We start from the raw sequence: 20,702 nt of genomic DNA, 5'->3' as shown, positions 1-20,702 counted from the left end.
AATTCAGAATGCTGATAAAGTCCTCAAGCTTTAAGGTAGATATTAACAGTCCAGTGAGCAGTAGCTTTGTTTAAACAACATCACTTGGCTCAAAAGTAGCTTCACATAAACATGTCACCTCGTTTTCATTTGGTATGGCAAACATAGTATGAATCTAGTGATTTAAATGTGGTAAAAAAAGAGAAAAATACCATTTATAGTGCATGCAAATGCAATACTCTGTGGCAACTTTTTTTAATTATTAATGTTAAATTGAATTTTAAATTAATTTCAGTTTAGTTTCTTTGAAAACAACACCTGAAAAAAAAGGCTCAGTACCACTCCTGTATACACTCAAATTCATCAATAAGTTTAAGATGTGTCAGACAATGGTTTTATGTTTTTACTTTTTCAAAATGCATAAACCTGCAAGCATGCAGCTTAAATGCTTTGCAATGGAAGTATAGAAGTGTGTGCGCATAAAGCTTTAACCTGTGATAACAAATGGAGCAGCATATGTAACATGTGAGATTTTGAAATAAACACAGACTTTGGACTTGTCAGGATCAATATGTATGGGTATAGTGTACTTTATACTCTAGGCTTGTCTGATATTACACAGTAGGATTGCTTTTGTAATGTGATGTTGTCTGCTATCTATACGTTTTCCAATTCAGTTATATTTATCAAATTTACTCATTGTGACAGTTACAAGCTTCTATAAAATGTCAACATGTGCTTGTGATATGTGACTTAATTGCTACGCATTACTCACACACAATTATGGTTTTGTGAATTGGATTTTTGATATGTAGTATTCAGAACATCGATGCAAGGATAATTAAAGGAAACTCGATAACAATTTTCACTTAAATTGCAAGCTGTGTAACTAACACTCGAAAACTGGGAATAGGAATATTTAACAATGTCGGATCATACAACAGTTCGTAGCAGACGACATGTTACCCCGCTGGAAACAGAATCATATGCCAACAAGAAAAATGAAGAAGTACGTAAAATAAGAAGGAACAATGTAACAAACAATGGTAAAACATCAGACAATGGCTCATCCCAGTCACACAGTTCCAACTATGAGGCAGACGACAGTATGCTTTCAGCTTCCAATGATGAAGGAACTTCCTGCGCTGAAGACTCTCCAATTAGAGGAAAGAAACAGCTTGCAAAAAGGAGTACGTCTGAATACAAAAGGAGATCCAAGAAAATGGTACTTTTTAAAGTATACTATGGCATTTTCCTGTATCCCAGATAGGTTCTGTTTTGGCACAGTGAGTCAAGGTCCAGTCTCATACTAAGTATCAATTTTACATACTGACCAATGAGAATGCTTGTAACATTTTGGCATAGTGATATATGATTATTGGATATATATTAAAAATAAAATCTAACACTAAGATTGAGTTTACAGGATCTTTATAGTTTCTTGAAAACAAAACAGCTTTTTTAAACTATTGCTGTTTGACATTATAATAATTAAAAATAATTAGGTTTATATACTAGTACTTTTTGAAAAGATAAACTTTGTTTTTTAATCCTTTACCACTTAGATACATATTTTCAGGCATTTGTAGTTTCTTAGAAAGTTATATTTAATTTAAGACCTTGCTAACCAGATTCAAGTTTTGAAGGCTTTATCTCCAAACCTTAGATACTGATGAGCAGCAAACAGAATAAAACCTGACGGGCTGTGAGTTACTTGCAGGCTGTTCTGTTTTTATTTTGTTTGCACATAGCCATTTTCACTTTGCCTCTGAGTGGGAAAGGGTTAATCTTCATACATTTTTCTATAAAGTAAAAAAACTTGAATGAAAGAATTCAATGCTCTGTTAATCTGGTAATATCCAAACAAAAGATGGAACCTGATCAGCTGGGAATACACTTTGTCTGTCTATCCGTAAGTTCATCTGTCAGTCTGTCTGTTTAAATCACGTGATGTTTGTAACACTTTCCAGTCCGCTCTATATCTCATTTACCCTTTGACATAATTATTTTCATGAAACTTGCCTAGAAAATGTTAAGGCGTTAAGGTGATGTGCAGAAGACACACAATTAAGTTATTCTGACTCAAGGTCAAAGTCCTACTTAAAGTTCAAAGGTTGGAGCTTCAATCCTGCTCCGGAATCTCCTTGAAAGCCTTTGAATGATTTTAATAAAATGTGCATGAAATGTTAAGGGTTTTGAGATTTTCATCAGAGGTCATGTCGTCTCATGATCGAAATTATATCTAAATATCAAAGGTAAAATTAAGCTTATTTTGTCTTCTTGGTTCTATATCTTCCATTTTAATTGACAGATTTTCACGAAACTGTTGCCTAAAATGTTAAAGGGGCCTTTTCACGTTTTGGTAAATTGACAAAATTGAAAAAAATTGTTTGAGATTCGCAAATTTTCGTTTATGTTATGAAATTTGTGAGAAAACAGTAATACTGAACATTTACCATGCTCTAATATAGCCATTATATGCATCTTTCAATATATAAAAACCTAAAAATTATAAAGCGTTGCGAAACGATTGAACAATTTGGAGAGTTGTGTTGTTGTCGTTATTTTTTGTGAAAGTACGAAGATTGCTTATATAAAGTATAAAATACGCCTGTCATGCATACATACGTGGCAGGATGGCCGAGCGGTCTAATGGTTTTTACTCCAGGACTCCAGGGGTCAGTGGTTCGAGCCCTACTGAATGTCACTTTTTTATGTTTTAATTTATATTTTATTCTTGATTTTTTACTGGAGCTTTTTATATCCAATGTTTACATTTATCAATATAAAGCATTTAATGACAAACTTCAAAACCTTTAAGGCTATGGAGACAATTCGCAGGAAGAAGGAGTCAGTTTTACTGGCCCAAGATTGAGGTTGTACTTTTATTAGGTAAAAGGTTTGAGCCCCCATTTCCCTGTCTGCTCCTTATTTCCAATACCATTTGCCGGAAATTCATGCAGTTTGCATAAAATGTGCAGTCCATGCAGATGATGTGCAGAAGGAAGGTATCATTTTTCAGTCATACTGACCCAAAGTAGAAGAATTTATATGAAACGTTATAACATCATTGAGGTCATTGAGAAGAGCCACAAAAGGCATGAGACAGTCATGATGATTCAAGGTCAAAGTCACACTTACAGGTCAATAGTTAAGCATTTATTGTTATGCCCCCGGGTCGATAAATCTGGGGTATATTGTTTTTGGTCTGTCTTTCTTTCTTCCTTTCTTTCTTCCTTTCTTTCTGTCTGTCATTCTGTCCCAAAACTTTAACCTTACAGTAAAGTTTTGCAATAACTTTTGAAATATTGAACATAGGAACTTGATATTTGACATGCATATGTATCTAATGGAGCCGCACATTTTGAGTGGTGAAAGGTCAAGGTCATTCTTCAAGGTCAAAAAAAAAAAAAATGCGGCGCATTACGGGGCATTGTGTTTCTGACAAACACATCTCTTGTTTTGGTTTATGCTGCATATTTTCAAAACCCATTGAAGGATTATCTTTAAAGGTAATACAGAAGATGTTTAACAATCATGAGTCCATCATGCTGATTCAAAGTCAAGGTCACCACTTTAAGACCAAAAGTATCTCAATGGGGATATATTATAACAGTCTCTTGGACCGCCTTGCTGTAACAGTCTTATTTAAAGTATTTAATTCAACCTTTTGTCTTTTTTTCATAAGAGTCAGTATTTTTTTCAGCAACTGGCAAGATCCTTCTCAGAAACGGAAATCCCGAAAAAGCCAAGTTTGTTCACAAATTTCCTCGAGGGTTCAAAACATGTGGTTGAGGAGGCGGAAGACTTTGTTCTTCACATGTTGCAAGCCAGTTGGCGCATAGTGCATCACCACACGTTACCTGACTGGCTCAAAGACAATGAGTACCTTGTGTTTGGACACCGTCTACCTCTCAACTCATTCCGGGCCTGCTTCAAATCCGTGTTTCGGATACACACAGAAACCGGGAATATATGGACCCACTTACTAGGTATTTAACTAATTAGTTTTTTTGTTCTTGTTTAAATATTCTTGATAAAGCTAGGAGAAGTAAAGAAATCTGCAACATTTTGTCAATTTTGATTATTTTCAATAGAAAATCAATATGTCTCAATTTCTAAATAAATAACCCATGCGAAAGACATCCGACCTTAGACATTTCTGATAAAATTTGCTGAGGTCCAGTATTTGTCCAAAAACTGTTGGACCTTGTGTCAGACAAAAAAACTTTGTAAAAATGTGTTTGAGTTATTAATCTAAAATAAAAAAGGAATATTTAAAAAAAGTATGGATTGGTTTATCTTTATTTTACTAAGATTGATATTTAACTTTAAAATAAAAAGGATTTTACCAACCATTCGAATTTGGTATCTTTGCTGTTGACGGTACAAATTCCAAGTGTGATTCTTATAACAAGTCAAATATTGCACCTTGTTTGTATTGATCAAAGAGCTCTCTTTAATTTTAATTGAAAGTTTTATATATAGGGTCTGGCACAAGTTGTCATACATTGTATCATATCATATATTTTTGAATGAGTTCAGAAATTTTGTTAGTACAGTGTAAGCGAGCCTTTGGCGAGCTTACTAACGAATTTCCTGGACGAGTTTAATAAAATATGGTATGATATGACAATGAGCGCAAGATCTTTTTTTACCACATGCTTTTAAATGAGCAAATTAAATAAATATTTACGCAAACAATGATAAATCCCGAATGTTGTTTACATTTCGTGACGTCATTTGACGTTGCAACGTCATTTTAGCAAAATAAAAAGCGATTGGTCAATCGAACGAAAACTAAGCCAATGAAAACCCTTAAAAAGTATATTACACATGTGAAAGATAAAAATATTCGTAATGGTTTTATTACATGGGAAACAGGGTATGGCATGTGATAAAATATGTTTTCATATCATGGGTTAAAATTTAGTTGCTATTTTATTGTATATAGAAATATTTAAAATTGTGAACTTCATTATAATACAAACAAGAGACAACATTGTCACAAAACCTGGTTTTCAGTTGAAAAAAAGTCTGATAAAGGGCGACAATTCAAAATGTGTATTGTTAACCCCCTTGTGTAAAATTGACCTTGATTCCAATAAGAAAACAAGGGCTGTTTGTAAAACATGCAGGCCCCCAGATGGGCTGTCAGTTGTAGTGGAATCCATTGTGTGAATATGTTTTTTGTCATTGTGACCTAGACCTTTGACCTAGTGACCTGAAAATCAATAGGGGTCATCTGCCAGTCATGATCAATGTACCTATGAAGTTTCATGATCCTAGGCACAATAAATCTTTAGTTAAAATCGGAAACCATTTTACTGTTTCATGTCACTGTGACCTTGACCTTTGACCTAGTGACCTGAAAATTGATAAGGGTCATCTGCCAGTCATGATCAATGTACCTATGAAGTTTCATAGTCCTATTCCTAAGCATTCTTGAATTATCATCCGGAAACCATTTTACTGTTTCGAGTCACTTTGACCTTGACCTTTGACCTAGTGACCTGAAAATCAATAGGGGTCATTTGCCAGTCATGATCAATGTTCCTATGAACTTTCATGATCCTAGGTGTAAGCATTCTTGAGTTATCATCTGGAAACCATTCTACTGTCTTGAGTCACTGTGACTTGGATCTTTGACTTAGTGACCTGAAAATCAATAGGAGTCATCTGCCAGTCATGATCAATGTACCTATGAAGTTTCATGATCCTTGGCGTAAGCATTCTTGAGTTATCATCCGGAAACCATTTTACTATTCCAAGTCACTGTGACCTTGACCTTTGACCTAGTGACCTGAAAATCATTAGAGGTCATCTGCCAGTCATGATCAATGTACCTATGAAGTTTCATGATCCTAGGCCTAAGCGTTCTTGAGTTATCCGAAAACCATTTTACTATTTCAACTCACTGTGACCTTGACCTAGTGACCTAAAAATCAATACGGGTCATCTGCCAATCATGATCAATGTACCTATGAAGTTTCATGATCCCAGGCCTAAGCGTTCTTGAGTTATCATCCGGAAACCATCTGGTGGACGGACCGACGGACCGACCGAAATGTGCAAAACAATATACCCCCTCTTCTTTGAAGGGGGGCATAAAAAAGTCTGATAAAGAGAGACAACTCAAAATCAAAATGTGCATTGTTACTGATTGTTCATAGTTACATAGTTGTTTCAAAATCAATCTATTTTTAGGTGTGGCGACCTTGACCTTGGAGATATTGACGTAATTCTTTCGTGTGACACACCGTCCAATAATGGTGAACAAATGTGCCAAATGATTTTAAAATCTCACAATAAATCACAAAGAAATGGCCCGGACAAGCTCATTTATGGCCATTTTTGACCTTCAAACTCAAATTGTGACCTTGACCTTGGAGATATCGACGCGATTCTTTCGTGCGACACACCGTCTAATGATGGTGAACAAATGTGCCAAATGATTTTAAAATCTGACAATGAACAACAGAGTTATGACCTGGACAAGCTCATTTATGGCCATTTTTGACCTTCAAACTCAAATTGTGACCTTGACCTTGGAGATATCGACGTAATTCTTTCGCGCGACACACAGTTTAATGATGGTGAACAAATGTGCCAAATGATTTAAAAATCTGACAATGAACAACAAAGGTATGGCCTGGACAAGCTCATTTATGGCCATTTTTGACCTTCAAACTCAAATTGTGACCTTGACCTTGGAGATATCGACGTAATTCTTTCGCGCGACACACCGTCTAATGATGGTGAACAAATATGCCAAATTATTTTAAAATCTGACAATGAACAACAGAGTTATGGCCCTGACAAGCTTGATACCCCCGCCAGTCGGCCCGGCCGCCCACCCGCCGACATACGCCAATCTAATAACCAGTTTTTTTCTTTGAAAAACCTGGTTAATAAACTCTATAAAAGGTATGTTCTATTGTTTGGTTAAAGAAGAACAAGGTCAGGGAAAATCTGGAGGTGAGGTCCGGTAATTTTTATGTTTAATATCAGATCTCATGTGCGGTAAGATTTGTTTGTCTTTCGCACAGATTGCTATAATAAAAACCATGAACATGCAAAGGTTACACTGAAAGAATCACAAGGAAAAAAGAACAGTTTGTTAATGCCCACCTCCCAAACATGCATTACTTTTTACTGTTGTCTCTCCGTAAAATCAGCCACAGTGAAAATCAATGTATTATTAAATAAACTAACTGGAACATGTTATTGCTTACACCCTGTCTTATACAATTAAAATGTAATTGTTGGTGGCAGGCACGTAATATATTTGTCCAGTGTCCAATCTTCATAAAAGTGTTTTATCCTAATTGAAAGTCTTCTTAATGGATTGTTATTAAGGTATTAAGAGTACTTTATCCAATTATTATACCTATAATATGATTAAAGGTTCTACATAATTTATGGGAAAAAGCTTATTAGATGTCTGTTTAAGGTAAAATGGGTAAAATATGTGTGCACATTATCGTGGAACAAAGCTTTTTTTTCATGAACAATAAAATTTAATGAGATTATAGATTAATTAACCAAAAACAAATTTAAGGAGTAACTCTATGGATATAGAAACCTAAAGTCATGTTTTCAAACACTTAAATATTAAGTTGTTTTTTTTCTTTAACAATAAAAGAGTTTTCAATTTTAAAAATCTATTAAATAAAATGTAGTGATACTGTCTGATATTTTAGTGTATTGCCCTTTTCCAAAGCAAAAATTGCCATGCACCCTTAAAGGGATCTTTTCACGGTTTGGTAAATTGACAAAATTGAAAAAAGTTGTTTCAGATCCGCAAATTTTCGGTTTAGTTATGATATATGTGAGGAAACAGTATTACTGAACATTTGCCATGGTTTAATATATATGCATCTTTCGACGATTTAAAATCCTAAAAATGGTAAAGCGTTGCAACGCGAAACAATTGAATAATTTGGAGAGTTATGTTGTTATCATTTAAATTTGTGAAACTACGAAGATTGCTTAAATAACGTATAAAATATGCACCTTATGTATGCTTGGAAGCATAGCTCAGTTGGCTAATGCGTTTTTACTTCAGGGTTCCGGGGGTCACTGGTTCGAGCCCTGCTGCAGGCTACTTTTTTTTCCTTTTTTAAATTTTATTTTTGATTTTTTACTGGAGCTTTTAAAATTTAATGTTTAGATTTATCAATATAAAGCATTTAATGACAAACTTGAAAACATGCCAAAATCTGTGAAAAGGCCCCTTTAACTCTTTCAGTGCTGACACCAAATTATGAAGGTCTTTGCAAACAGTTTGGATCCAGATGAGACGCCACAGAATGTGGCGTCTCATCAGGATCAGATGAGACGCCACAGAATGTGGCGTCTCATCAGGATCCAAACTGTTTGCTATTCTGATTGTATTCTTTGAAAAAAAAATCGAAGAAAATGCTTATTTTAGAAATTCAGCAGACAACCTTTTAGCAGACGACAAATTTCCCAGCAAGCAAAGGGTTAATGGTAATGACCTCTGAAATGCCTCTTTACCGAACTGATGCCATTAAGAGAAAAGAATTGACAGATCTCATCGAAAAAGACAAATAACAATTCAATTAACAACAGACATCAAATATTTAGTAGGGATTAATGAAATGCATGTGTCAATTAACTATGGGGAATTCATTTTAGATACAAAAAATAAATATTTATTAGATCTGTCACAGAAAATAAAGTTGGCACATTGGAGTTTAGTCTACAAGCAAAAACTTTATTTGATTTATAATACATGTGAGTGGTTCTGTGTACAATCAGATTCATATCTATATTCTTGCTGTACACTCAATAGCATGGAACTGAAATGGCAAGTATTGAACGGCAGTGTTTTCTGGAAGCACCAGCATCTGACACTTTCACTGTTTACTTACAATCTTTGAAACAGCTACTTTTTCCCAAAAATATCATTTTAAAACAGCGCAAACAAACACCCGTTTTAGTTCTTAGTCGCTGGCTACTATGAAAATACTATGAAAAACTGGCTTATCCAATTTTTATGGAGAACGCATTTGAACATTAAAGATATTAAATATAAAAATTTAACTCACTTAAATAAATCAACAACTTTTTTTCAAAATAACCCCATTTTAATATGCCCTTTTTATCCCCCGCCAGAGGCGGAGGGATATTGTTTTGGCGTTGTCCATCCGGCTGTACGTCCGTCTGTCCGGCACTTTTGTGTCCGGAGCCATATCTTGGAAGTGCTTTGGCGGATTTCATTAAAACTTGTTATGAGTATATATATGCATAAGAGGATGATGCACGCCAAATGGCATTGTACACCATCTGTTAAAAACAGAGTTATGGCCCTTCGTATCTTGAAAAAATGCTTTTTACTATAGGCTCTTTTGTGTATGGAGCCATATCTTGAAAGTGCTGTGGCGGATTTCATTTAAACTTGGTATGAGTATATTTATGCTTAAGAGGATGATGCATGCCAAATGGCATTGTACACCATCTGTTAAAAAGAGAGTTATGGCCCTTCGTATCTTGAAAAAATGCTTTTTACTATAGGCTCTTTTGTGTATGGAGCCATATCTTGAAAGTGCTTTGGCGGATTTCATTTAAACTTGGTATGAGTATATTTATGCTTAAGAGGATGATGCACGCCAAATGGCATTGTACACCATCTGTTAAAAAGAGAGTTATGGCCCTTTGTATCTTGAAAAAAAGCTTTTTACTATAGGCACTTTTGTGTCCGGAGCCATATCTTGACGGTGCTTTGGCGGATTTCATTGAAACTTGGTATGAGTATATATATGCATAAGAGGAAGACGCACGCCAAATGGCATTGTATACCATCTGTTCAAAACAGAGTTATGGCCCTTTGTATCTTGAAAAAAATGCTTTTTACTATAGGCACTTTTGTGTCCGGAGCCATATCTTGGAAGTGCTTTGGCGGATTTCATTGAAACTTGGTATATGAGTATATATCCCCCGCCAGAGGCGGAGGGATATTGTTTTGGCGCTGTCCGTCCGTCACTTTTGTGTCAGGAGCCATATCTTGGAAGTGCTTTTGCGGATATCATTGAAACTTGGTATGAGTATATATATGGATAATAGGATGATGAACGCCAAATGGCACTGTACACCATCTGATAATAACAGAGTTATGGCCTTTTGTATCTTCAAAAAAATGCTTTTTTTAGTGTCAAATATAACACTTTTGTGTTCAGAAGTATAGAGGCGGGGTATATCAATTCAACGAATTTGCTTGTTTAATTTTCTTCGCCATGCCCCTATGCTCTCATGGGTAAAACACTAGTTATTGTGTATTTATTGCAAATAGTCATGAGTGGGGACTGACAGCATGCTGTCTACACTATATTTCTGTTTTATCGTAGTTGGCAGGGTCCAAGGACTGTGCTATTGTGATACATTGGTATCGCAATATTACTTGTCAGGCAATTCATATATATATAATCATATATTGTTAAAAACAACGTAAATTTCGTCTCATTTTTTCTTTGAAAACGCATAATCGGATATCTCGAACTCTCGTTATCTCAATATTTTTTCTTGTTCCTGCCGACTTCGATATATATATATCTGTATTACAAAAGTTTGACATTCTCAAAACACATTACTAAGTTACCTACCTAAAAGAATTATATGTTATATCCCTATGTTATTCATTGGTATAGCAAAACATAACCCCTATTAAGATATTCAAACGCATATAATTACCGTAATTTGTAATCCGAAAAGCATATCCAAGTTGTATTGTTCACGTAAAGTTAACACATTTTAGCCACCAATTCTAGCCACAAATAAACAGTTCTTATGTATTGCATGTATATCCTTAGTACTGATTAAAAGTCTACTAAAATAAGATTTCATGTACAACATCAAGTCATTCTTTCTCTGAGAAATCATTGGCTTTAGAATTTGACTGCTGAATAAAAACTTAGAAGCACAGAGAACTATGAGACAAGTCATTTAGGCTGTTACTCGGGCTACAGTCATTGATCTTAAACATGTATGATTATTGTACACCTTCATGTGGGGACAGCGGCTTATACGATAATGAAGAAGAATGTGATTGACAGCTGGCATCATGGCAGTTAAAAATAATTTTAATAGAGAATGTTGCCTGAATTAAATGTTAATGAAGACACACACATATGGACCAATCTGGAATAAGTTTTATCCCATCATCAGACGTGCATTGTCGAAATAAACCACTGTGGAATAAATTTTCCTCTATTTCAGCAGTGCTGAAATAAAGCTGTCACGCGCGGCGAAGAATGTTCATTTTACTCGGAATCAATTAAAAAGTAATCATTTTTAGTGAAATCGAATCAGATTCAACAAAACAAACAATTTGATACCAAGATGTAAATATTTTTAACACAAAGTGCAACTCAAAAAGCAAATAAACATTATTTACAAAAATTAAGTGCGCGTACTCGTGACGTCATTATTAACACATCATACGACACAATGCAAGTTTCACGCTAAAGATGCAGTTGTTTAGTGTCTTTTTTTCAATATTTCTTAAACATCGGGGACGTAGAGGTATGATAAACAGAAAAACAGGTTAGTTACTGATCTTTTTGTAATGTATGAGGCTCGACACGATTTAAATTATGAAACAATGTTTGCTTAAAATATCTTTGGGATTTTCCGTCTAGTTCGATTTTCCTATTCTATTTTTAAAGAAATAATTTACGACTAAGAAAATTGATGGGATAAATCGAATACTAGGTCGGTGCCGAATAAAGCAAAGTTTATCTTGCTCGGCATGAAAATCTGAACCACTCTCCAAGGCTCGTGGTTCAGATTTTCTTAGCCTCGCAAAATAAACTGCTTTATTCGGCACCGACCTAGTATTCTCTATATGAATGTCAGATTATACAGAAAATTAAAGTGTATGTGCAAAAACAATTGTGGTCCTGAGCCAACTCGCTATATATTGGACATCACAAAATAACGGATGTCGATTTAGTGGATCTGCAGTCTATTCAATATCCAAATAACACGTGGCAACATGGACCATTGATATCACTGTATTAATTTTTGTAGTTGTCTTAATATTATGGGAAAATCTTTACTTTAAATTTGTAATAATTTGGTTTAACAAATAATACACATTTTCCAATATTTGATGGCCTTTCAACATTTTGAATGGCAATTCACCTAATTGAATATTGAATACCGTAATTACTCTAAGTTTTTGGACACTCAATAAGTTTTCGGACACCCAATGTTTTGGCCAAAATAATTATTTTTTGTTACTCTTAGTTTTCGGATGTGCGCATTTTCGTCTATCATTTATGACTCTAAATTTTCGGACAGTATATTTTACAGCGGTATTTTACCAGATTTCAGCACTGTATTCGCTTATCTTGTGGCACTTTGATCATGGGGTTTTACAAACGGATTAAGGTCATAAAACCTTGGAGACGCATGCCTGAGAGCTATGGACCATAGCATTTGCGTTATTGGGTAAATAACCATGTACCGGTATACCAGTAGAAAACAATCGCTTCACCCACAAGCATTTTATTGATACCTTCCTAGGAAGCAGTATGTTTAATGTTTTTACTTGTTGTTATGTATCATTTCAGGCACAAGTAAGCAAAGCTTTAAAGTTGTTTTTATTTTAAAGTAGAAACACCATTGTGCACTGTTAGATCGCTTTTATTTAAACATAATTATAATTTCAGACATTTAATTTTTGTCTCTAAATTTTTGGACACCTGTACTTTTTTAAATATTTTCCGTATCTAAATTTTTGGACACAAAAAATAATAATTATTTTTAAGTGTCTGAAAACTTGAGTAATTACAGTAGTTTAACCATCCCTATTAGTAAGGGAAGACAATCAAACATTCATGATGTTCTTTGTGTTTATCTTCATTTTTTTCATCTATTTTTCATTGCTTAAGTATCTTGCTTGCTAATCAACCATGTGGTAATTAAATAATCTCAAATGATATCTGTCAAATACAAAACAATTAACCCTTTCCCACTCAGAAGCAAAGTGAAAATGGCTAAGTGCAAACAGCATTAAACAGCTAGTTACTCGCAGTCTGTTCAGGTTTTATTCTGTTTGCTGCCCATCAGTATCTAAGGGTTGGAAATGAAGCCTTTAAAATTTGAATCTAGTAAGAAAGGTCTTAAATTAAATGTAACTTTCTAAGGGACTACAAATGCATCAAAATACATTTCTAAGAGGTGAAGGGTTAAGTAACAGACTGTGTGTCAAGTAGAATGTATTCCACTTTCCCCATCCTTCTCATGTTGACAATTCAATCACAGTTCTCAGTTCAAAACACTTATAGACGGAACTTCATTCTTAATTCAAATGATTAACACATAAAATACATTAAATGCCTGTGTAGTGCAGATTGTAGATAAGAAATTGGGATATTTTGAAATATTATTTTTTCAGAATACTAATATGCATTCCGATTCAATATGAATACCAGTTATAATATTTTTTTTTTGCCAAGAAATTATAGTAAGGAATGTAGCCCACAACTTTCCAATCTGATTCAAGTAAAACACATACAAGTTGTAATTTTAAAGTGTTTTATGAATGTTACCATACTCAGTACTTAAGCCATGAAAGACACATAAATTATCTTTAGGAAATTAACAAATTGTTCCCTAAAATATTCACAAACAACCACTAACACAAATTCACTCACAAGAATACTTAATGATTTTTTTATCACATTTATTTGTATAATGCCCCTAGTTACCCTGTATACAACATTTAAGCATGGCCCATGGTCAGTGTTCATACTGCTTCCTTCAACATGTCCATAAAGAGGAAAGGAAAGTATTACAAATGATCTTTCATGATGTCTCAATTTTGTTTCTAAGACTTCACCATTTATTTTAAGGCTTGCACTGACTGTAAGTCTTGTACCTATATGGAAAATTCCCTCAAACGTGACAGCCAAATAGTTCTCATGAAGCGCTTGAAGTTCAGATGCTGATATATTCTTTACATTTATCTGTAATATTTTGAGAAACATGCCAAAAAGCTCAACATCTGTCTTTTTTTATCATGTTAATGACCCATAACTCTGTTGATTTTTAAAAAATAAACTACTACACCAACACACACGGGTCCACAAGCCAAGTTAAAAGACCCAGAAACAAAAGAATTAATCACACCCATTCTAAAGGCCCTACCCCAAGAAAGTACTACAACTCTTTCCAAAATATATTTCAACCGTGCGTTGAAAAAAACATCTTAATGCATATTACTTAAGTGTCATATCAGTTAAGCCGATGCAGTCTGCACAGGCTAATCAGGGTTGACACTTTCCCTCTAAACTGGATTTTTGCTAAGGCTAATCAGGGACAACACTACGCACATGCATTAAGGCCTATTTTCCCAGAGCCGCGCATTTTAAAAGTTACCACCCTAGCATATGTTCCCAAAGTTATGATAGTGTTCATATTTATTGCATCCTACACATTGATTATACCATAACATCTGTTCACAAATATGAAAGCTTTCACATTAATTGCATAATATACGTTGATTTCATAATATTCCATCCTAACATCTGTTAAAACAGGTATAATAGCAGTCATATTAGTTGTATCAAACAAGTTTATACCACCCTTACAGCTGTTCGAACAGGTTTGATATAATTCATATTCATTGCGTCCTACACATCAATACCAGCCTAACAATTCTGTTCTCACAGGAATGATAGCGTTCATATTAATTTCGTCCTAAACATAAATTATACCACCCTAATATCTGCTCACAGGTATGATAGAGTTCATATTCATTGCGTCCTACACACTAATACCACCTGAATATCTGTTCACAGGTATGAAAGAGTTCATATTCATTGCGTCCTAGACATTAATGCTACCCTAATATCTGTTCACAGGTATGAAAGAGTTCATATTCATTGCGTCCTAGACATTAATGCTACCCTAATATCTGTTCACAGGTATGAAAGAGTTCATATTCATTGCGTACTAGACATTAATGCTACCCTAATATCTGTTCACAGGTATGATAGCATTCATCTTTATCGCCTCCTACACATTGAGCAGCCGTTACCTGGACTGGATGTGGCAGGATATCACGGTGCACTCCATCTTCTTTGGCGGTGCAATCCTCTGCCTGACGTTTTCCTGGGTGTTCCACACTGTATTCTGCCACTCCGAGAGTGTCAACAAGCTCTTCAGCAAGTGAGTCTACTTTTAGTCCCTTTACCAATACAGTCCCTTAAAAAATCAAAATAAATTAAAGACCTTTTGTAATAAATTCAAGTTTTAAAGGTTTTATTTCCAACCCTTAGATATTGATGAGCAGCAAACAGCATAAACCTGAATAGATTGCGAGTTACTTGCAGGTTTTTCTGGTTTTATGCAGGTTGCAAGACATTTGTACTTTGCTACTTATTCCGCAAGGGTCAAGTATCTTTCCCCTCTGTTGCTAGGTTTCACTTGTGGTTTCAAACCAGGGCTAATATTTTAACAGATTTGACACAGCGTTTATGTCTATTTTAACACAAGCTGTTGCGATCAGATGACATATGCCCCTGAAAAAGCTAAATGTGAAAAGTACACAGGGCAATAACTAACAAAAAATGCATGAAACACAACCTTTCATGAAGGTTTAAACATGTATAGTCATTATAACATCAACCAATATATTACAGCTGAGACATGAATGGTAATGCTAAAATTGTAACATTTTGTCCTTTGACCTCTAAGTGTGACCTTTCTCTTTAATGTGGAACCTCAGTTTTTCCACTCAACACATCACCACATCAAGGTTAACAGTAGCTGTATGTTATTTTTAAATTTATCTTTATAAATATTAGGGTAAAGTTTTGGCAGAGAAACAATTATCAGTGCACAATTTTTATGCCCCCCTTCGAAGAATAGGGGGTATATTGTTTTGCACACGTCGGACAGTCCGTCGGTCCGTCCACCAGATGGTTTCCGGATGATAACTCAAGAATGCTTAGGCCTAGGATCATGAAACTTAATAGGTACATTGATCATGGCTGGCAGATGACCCCCATTGATAGTCAGGTCACTAGGTCAAAGGTCAAGGTCACAGTGACTCAATATAGTAAAATGGTTTCCGGATGATAACTCAAGAATGCTTAGGCCTAGGATCATGAAACTTCATAGGTACATTGATCATGACTGGCAGATAACCCCTATTGATTTTCAGGTCACTAGGTCAAAGGTCAAGGTCACAGTGACTTGCAACAGTAAAATGGTTTCCTGATGATAACTCAAGAATAATTGGGCATATGATCATGAAACTCAATAGGTACATTGATCATGACTGGCAGATGACCCCTATTGATTTTCAGGTCACTAGGTCAAAGGTCAAGGTCATAGTGATAAAAAACGTATTCACACAATGGCTGCCACTACAACTGACAGCCCACATGGGGGCATGCATGTTTTACAAACAGCCCTTGTTAGCACTTGGTCCTATGACCTCTAGCAAGATGTCCTAGATACATAGATGCTCCCCTAAATGTGGCACCCAGTTGTTGCAGTCAACACATCCTATTTTGGTTATTTTAAAATCAATCTTAATTAAGCAAAGTTATGGTTGAGACACGAATGGCAATGCTCAATTTTTACCATTTCTGTCCTTTGACCTTTAAGTGTGACAATTTGCCCTTTGAGATGTCACCCCTGTTGTTGCATGTGACACATATTCTCATCAAGGTTTGTGTTTTTGCCAAGTTATTAAATAATCCATAAATGTATGGAACAGTCAAGACTGAGAAAGGAATTTTTTGAAGGGTTGAGAGTCTGTGGGACGGGGGCACTGACAGACTGCAATATGCCGCCCCATTTGAGGGGAATAAAAATAGGAATAATGTTGCACAAATATGATAATATATGAATTATTTCTTTTTGCAATCTTTGACAACTTGTCCGTTTCCAACTATTAACATTTCCTTGTAATAATTTATCATAACTGACTAAATTATTGAAGATTTAAAAGCTGAATAGGCAGGGATTGGCAAAACATATAGAACTCATACAGGAAAAAGTGAAGCTGTTCCACATTTTAACATAAATTCTGAGCACACACATGACAAACAGTTTAACTACATGTTTTCAAAATGGTTAAACAAGTGTTATATATTTATATAGAATTACTGCTTACTGCCCTATTGTTTTGTCATACAAAAATGGTAGCTTAGAATGAAATAACAAAAAAGCTTGCTGATTTCAATCAGTCAGAGCCTGATATACTACATAACCATAGGTCAGTAATCGGATTATCATTCCTCTACATCCCCATTTAATGAAAGCAAATATTAAAATATGACTGCTACAACTCTGTATTTTGGCGGGAAATAATCTGTTGTATGACATTAAACGTGGTAATATTAATGTAATGAGCACTTGAACATAGTATTAGAAAAATATCTTTTTAACTTTTTTATGTTTTTTTTATGTCTCAAAAATACTACATCATGGTATCAAATTGTTTGTTTTGTAAAATCTGATTCATTTATACTGGAAAAGAAATCTTTGATATGGAGTTATGTACCAACAAACATCCCCTGATATAAACGCATACTATTCTTAATTGGTTTCATAAAAGATTATGCCATTCTTTTTATTTAACTTTCATGTAAGAAGATGAGAAATTGGGAAAGACTCACCCATGTACCTTCCTAACACAGTTGACCAATTTTTTTTATGTTTTTAAATAATTTAATTAAATTGTCTACCAAATTTCAGGTTAGATTACTGTGGGATAGCGTTGCTCACCGTGGGCTCTTTTGTGCCATGGCTGTACTACGGCTTCTACCAGCACCGCACGGCACATGTAGTCTACCTTGTCTCCATAAGCCTGCTAGGGATGGGCTGCATAGTGGTCTCCCTTTTTGACAAATTCGCCGCCTCAGAGTATAGGCCTGTAAGGGCGGGTAAGGAGAAAGTATAATATACAAGAAGTGTAATCTTGATGTTAATCACAAGAAGTATGCTTGATTTAAAAGGCAAGAAGTTTAAGCTTGATTTAAGCTTGATGTAATTGACATGAAGTTTTGGCTTGGTTTAAGCTTGATATAAAATACAAAAAGTCTAAGCTTGGTGTAAAATACAAGAAGTTTAAGCTTGATATAATACGCAAGAAGTTTAAGCTTGATATAATACGCAAGAAGTTTCCTCTTGATGTTAATTTCAAGAAGTTAGCTTGATGTAATATAAGAGAAGTTTCATCTTGATGTTAATTTCAAGAAGTTAGCTTGATGTAATATAAGAAAAGTTTAATCTTGATGTTAATTAGAAGAAGTAAGCTTGATGAAATATACAAGAAGTTTAATCTTGATGTAATATACAAGAAGTAAGCTTGATGTAATATGCAAGAAGTTAAAGCTTGATGTTGATTACAAGAAGTAAGCTTGATGTAATATGCAATGCAAGAAGTAAGCTTGATGTAATATACAAGAAGTAAGCTTGATGTAATATACAAGAAGTAAGCTTGATGTAATATGCAAGAAGTAAGCTTGATGTAATATACAAGAAGTAAGCTTGATGTAATATACAAGAAGTAAGCTTGATGTAATATGCAAGAAGTTAAAGCTTGATGTTCATTACAAGAAGTAAGCTTGATGTAATATGCAAGAAGTTAAAGCTTGATGTTCATTACAAGAAGTAAGCTTGATGTAATATACAAGAAGTTTAATCGTGATGTTTTACAAGAAGTTAGCTTGATGAAATGTACAAGAGGTTTAATCATGATGTTAATTACAAGAAGTTAGCTTGATTTAAAAGGCAAGAAGTTTAAGCTTGATTTAAGCTTAATGTAATTGACATGAAGTTTAGGCCAAGTTTAAGCTTAATGTAATATACATCATGTAAAAGCTTGATGTAAAATACAAGACATTTAAGCTGGATGTCATATACAATAAGTTTAGGCTGAATGTAATATACAAGTAGTTGAAGTTTTAGCTTGATGATATGGACAAGAAATTAAACCTGGTAAGCTTTATGAAATATACAAGATGTTTAGGCTTGATGTTATATACGAGAAGTTAAAGCTTGATGTAATGCACAAGAACTTAAAACTTGATGCAATATACAAGGTTACAGTATACTAAATACTCGTTTCATGTAGGGCTGTACTGTGTTTTCAGAGGAAAATAAGAAAAAATCGTACAAAACTCTCTTCAGCATCTCAAATCGCAACAATTCGTGCTGGAAAGACCCCAAAACACGTTTTAATAGTTGTTTACTTTTTTTTCGAGATAGCTAGTTACAATATTCCAATATTTTGACAGATTGTTACTATTTAGGGTAATTTTTTTACTGATCCTGAACGCCCTTTATAAATCAAAGCTCCGACCACTAAAGCCAGATGGCTTACCAGGCGTTATTATAAAATGCAATTTCAAGCATTTCTACATGAAAGATCAATCTGAAATTTGGCATGCACATTGCAAATAGGTTGATAAGTATCAAGAAGTGCTTTTTTTTCGTGATGTTAACAGTAAACGTTGTCTTATAGGTTACAGTATACTAAATACTTATTTCATGTAGGGCTGTACTCTCTAAAAAAATACCATAGTTGACTCGAAGGCATGTTTTACACTTTAAACTAATGTTCGGGTTTTATCTTTTGGAGATAGTGGCAGGGCATGAATAGGTGTTCACCACTGAATCCCTGAAATATGATAAACTTAGAGACTAGAGTATAGCATTGCACTGAAAAAGGTTACATTCCACTAAGAAACGGCCGGAAAAAAAGTTGCAAAAACATGACATATCTTTTTTATTGCATAAATTGCTTCTGCCTAGAATGGCCTTAAAGAAAAGGTATGGTTATGGGGGTCTCTATGTGCAAAATGTTGCATTTATTTTTGCTTAAAGTTGTCGCTTTTACATTGAATTATATAGGGAAACTATTTAGTATATTTTGACCACAAGAAGTTTGAGCCTGATGTAATATACAAGAAGTTTGAGATTGATGTAATATACAAAAAGTTTGAGATTGATGTAATATACAAAAAGTTTGAGATTGATGTAATATACAAGAACTTGAAGTTTAAACTTAATGAAATAGACAAGAAGTTTAAGCATGATGTAACAGGCAAGAAGTTAAAGCTTGATCTAATAAACAATAAGTTTAAGCTTGATGTAACACTCAAGAAGTTTGAGCTTGATGTAATATACAAGAAGTTCAAGCTTGATGTTAATTACAAGAAGTAAGCTTGATGTAATATACAATAAGTTTAAGCTTGATGGTATATACAAGAAGTTTAAGCTTGATGTTAATTACAAGAAGTAAGCTTGATGTTAATTACAAGAAGTTTAAGCTTGATGTTATAAACAAGAAGTTTAAGCTTGATGTTATATACAAGAAGTTTAAGCTTGATGTTATATAAAAGTAGTTTGAGCCTGATGTTATATACAAGAAGTTTAAGCTTGATGTTATATACAAGTAGTTTAAGCTTGACGTTATATACAAGTAGTTTGAGCCTAATGTTATATACAAGAAGTTTAAGCTTGATGTTATATACAAGTAGTTTAAGCTTGATGTTAATTACAAGAAGTTAGCTTGATGTTAAGTTTAAGCTTGATGTTATATACAAGAAGGTTAAGCTTGATGTAGCAGGCAAAAAATGTAAGCTTGATATGTGCATGCATTGTATGTCGTGTTTAATTATTTCAGTCACAAACTGGCAGTCAAGTAACATCTCATTTAGCTTATTACAGCCTTA

The 20,702-nt window shown here is 34.3% G+C and overlaps 1 protein-coding gene across 3 annotated transcripts in view; it reads left to right on the top strand.

The window, feature by feature from the left end:
- Nucleotides 1–460: 460 nt before the first annotated feature.
- The window catches only part of LOC127881652 (adiponectin receptor protein 1-like), a 503,063-nt gene continuing 482,821 nt past the window's right edge, over nt 461–20,702 (top strand). For all 3 annotated transcript variants that reach the window (XR_008050179.1, XR_008050178.1, XM_052429738.1), the window contains exons 1-4: nt 461–1,204; nt 3,686–3,971; nt 14,997–15,177; nt 17,719–17,906. Coding sequence is in view for 1 of the 3 variants with exons in the window: in XM_052429738.1 (XP_052285698.1) it covers nt 905–1,204; nt 3,686–3,971; nt 14,997–15,177; nt 17,719–17,906 (955 nt within the window). In the remaining 2 variants the exon portion in view is untranslated. The remainder of the gene's footprint in view (nt 1,205–3,685; nt 3,972–14,996; nt 15,178–17,718; nt 17,907–20,702) is intronic.

This window comes from Dreissena polymorpha, chromosome 5 (assembly GCF_020536995.1).
Source record: "Dreissena polymorpha isolate Duluth1 chromosome 5, UMN_Dpol_1.0, whole genome shotgun sequence".
Lineage (NCBI taxonomy): Eukaryota > Metazoa > Mollusca > Bivalvia > Myida > Dreissenidae > Dreissena > Dreissena polymorpha.
Note: the sequence above shows the minus strand (reverse complement) of the source record. Positions and strands in the feature narration are given on the sequence as shown.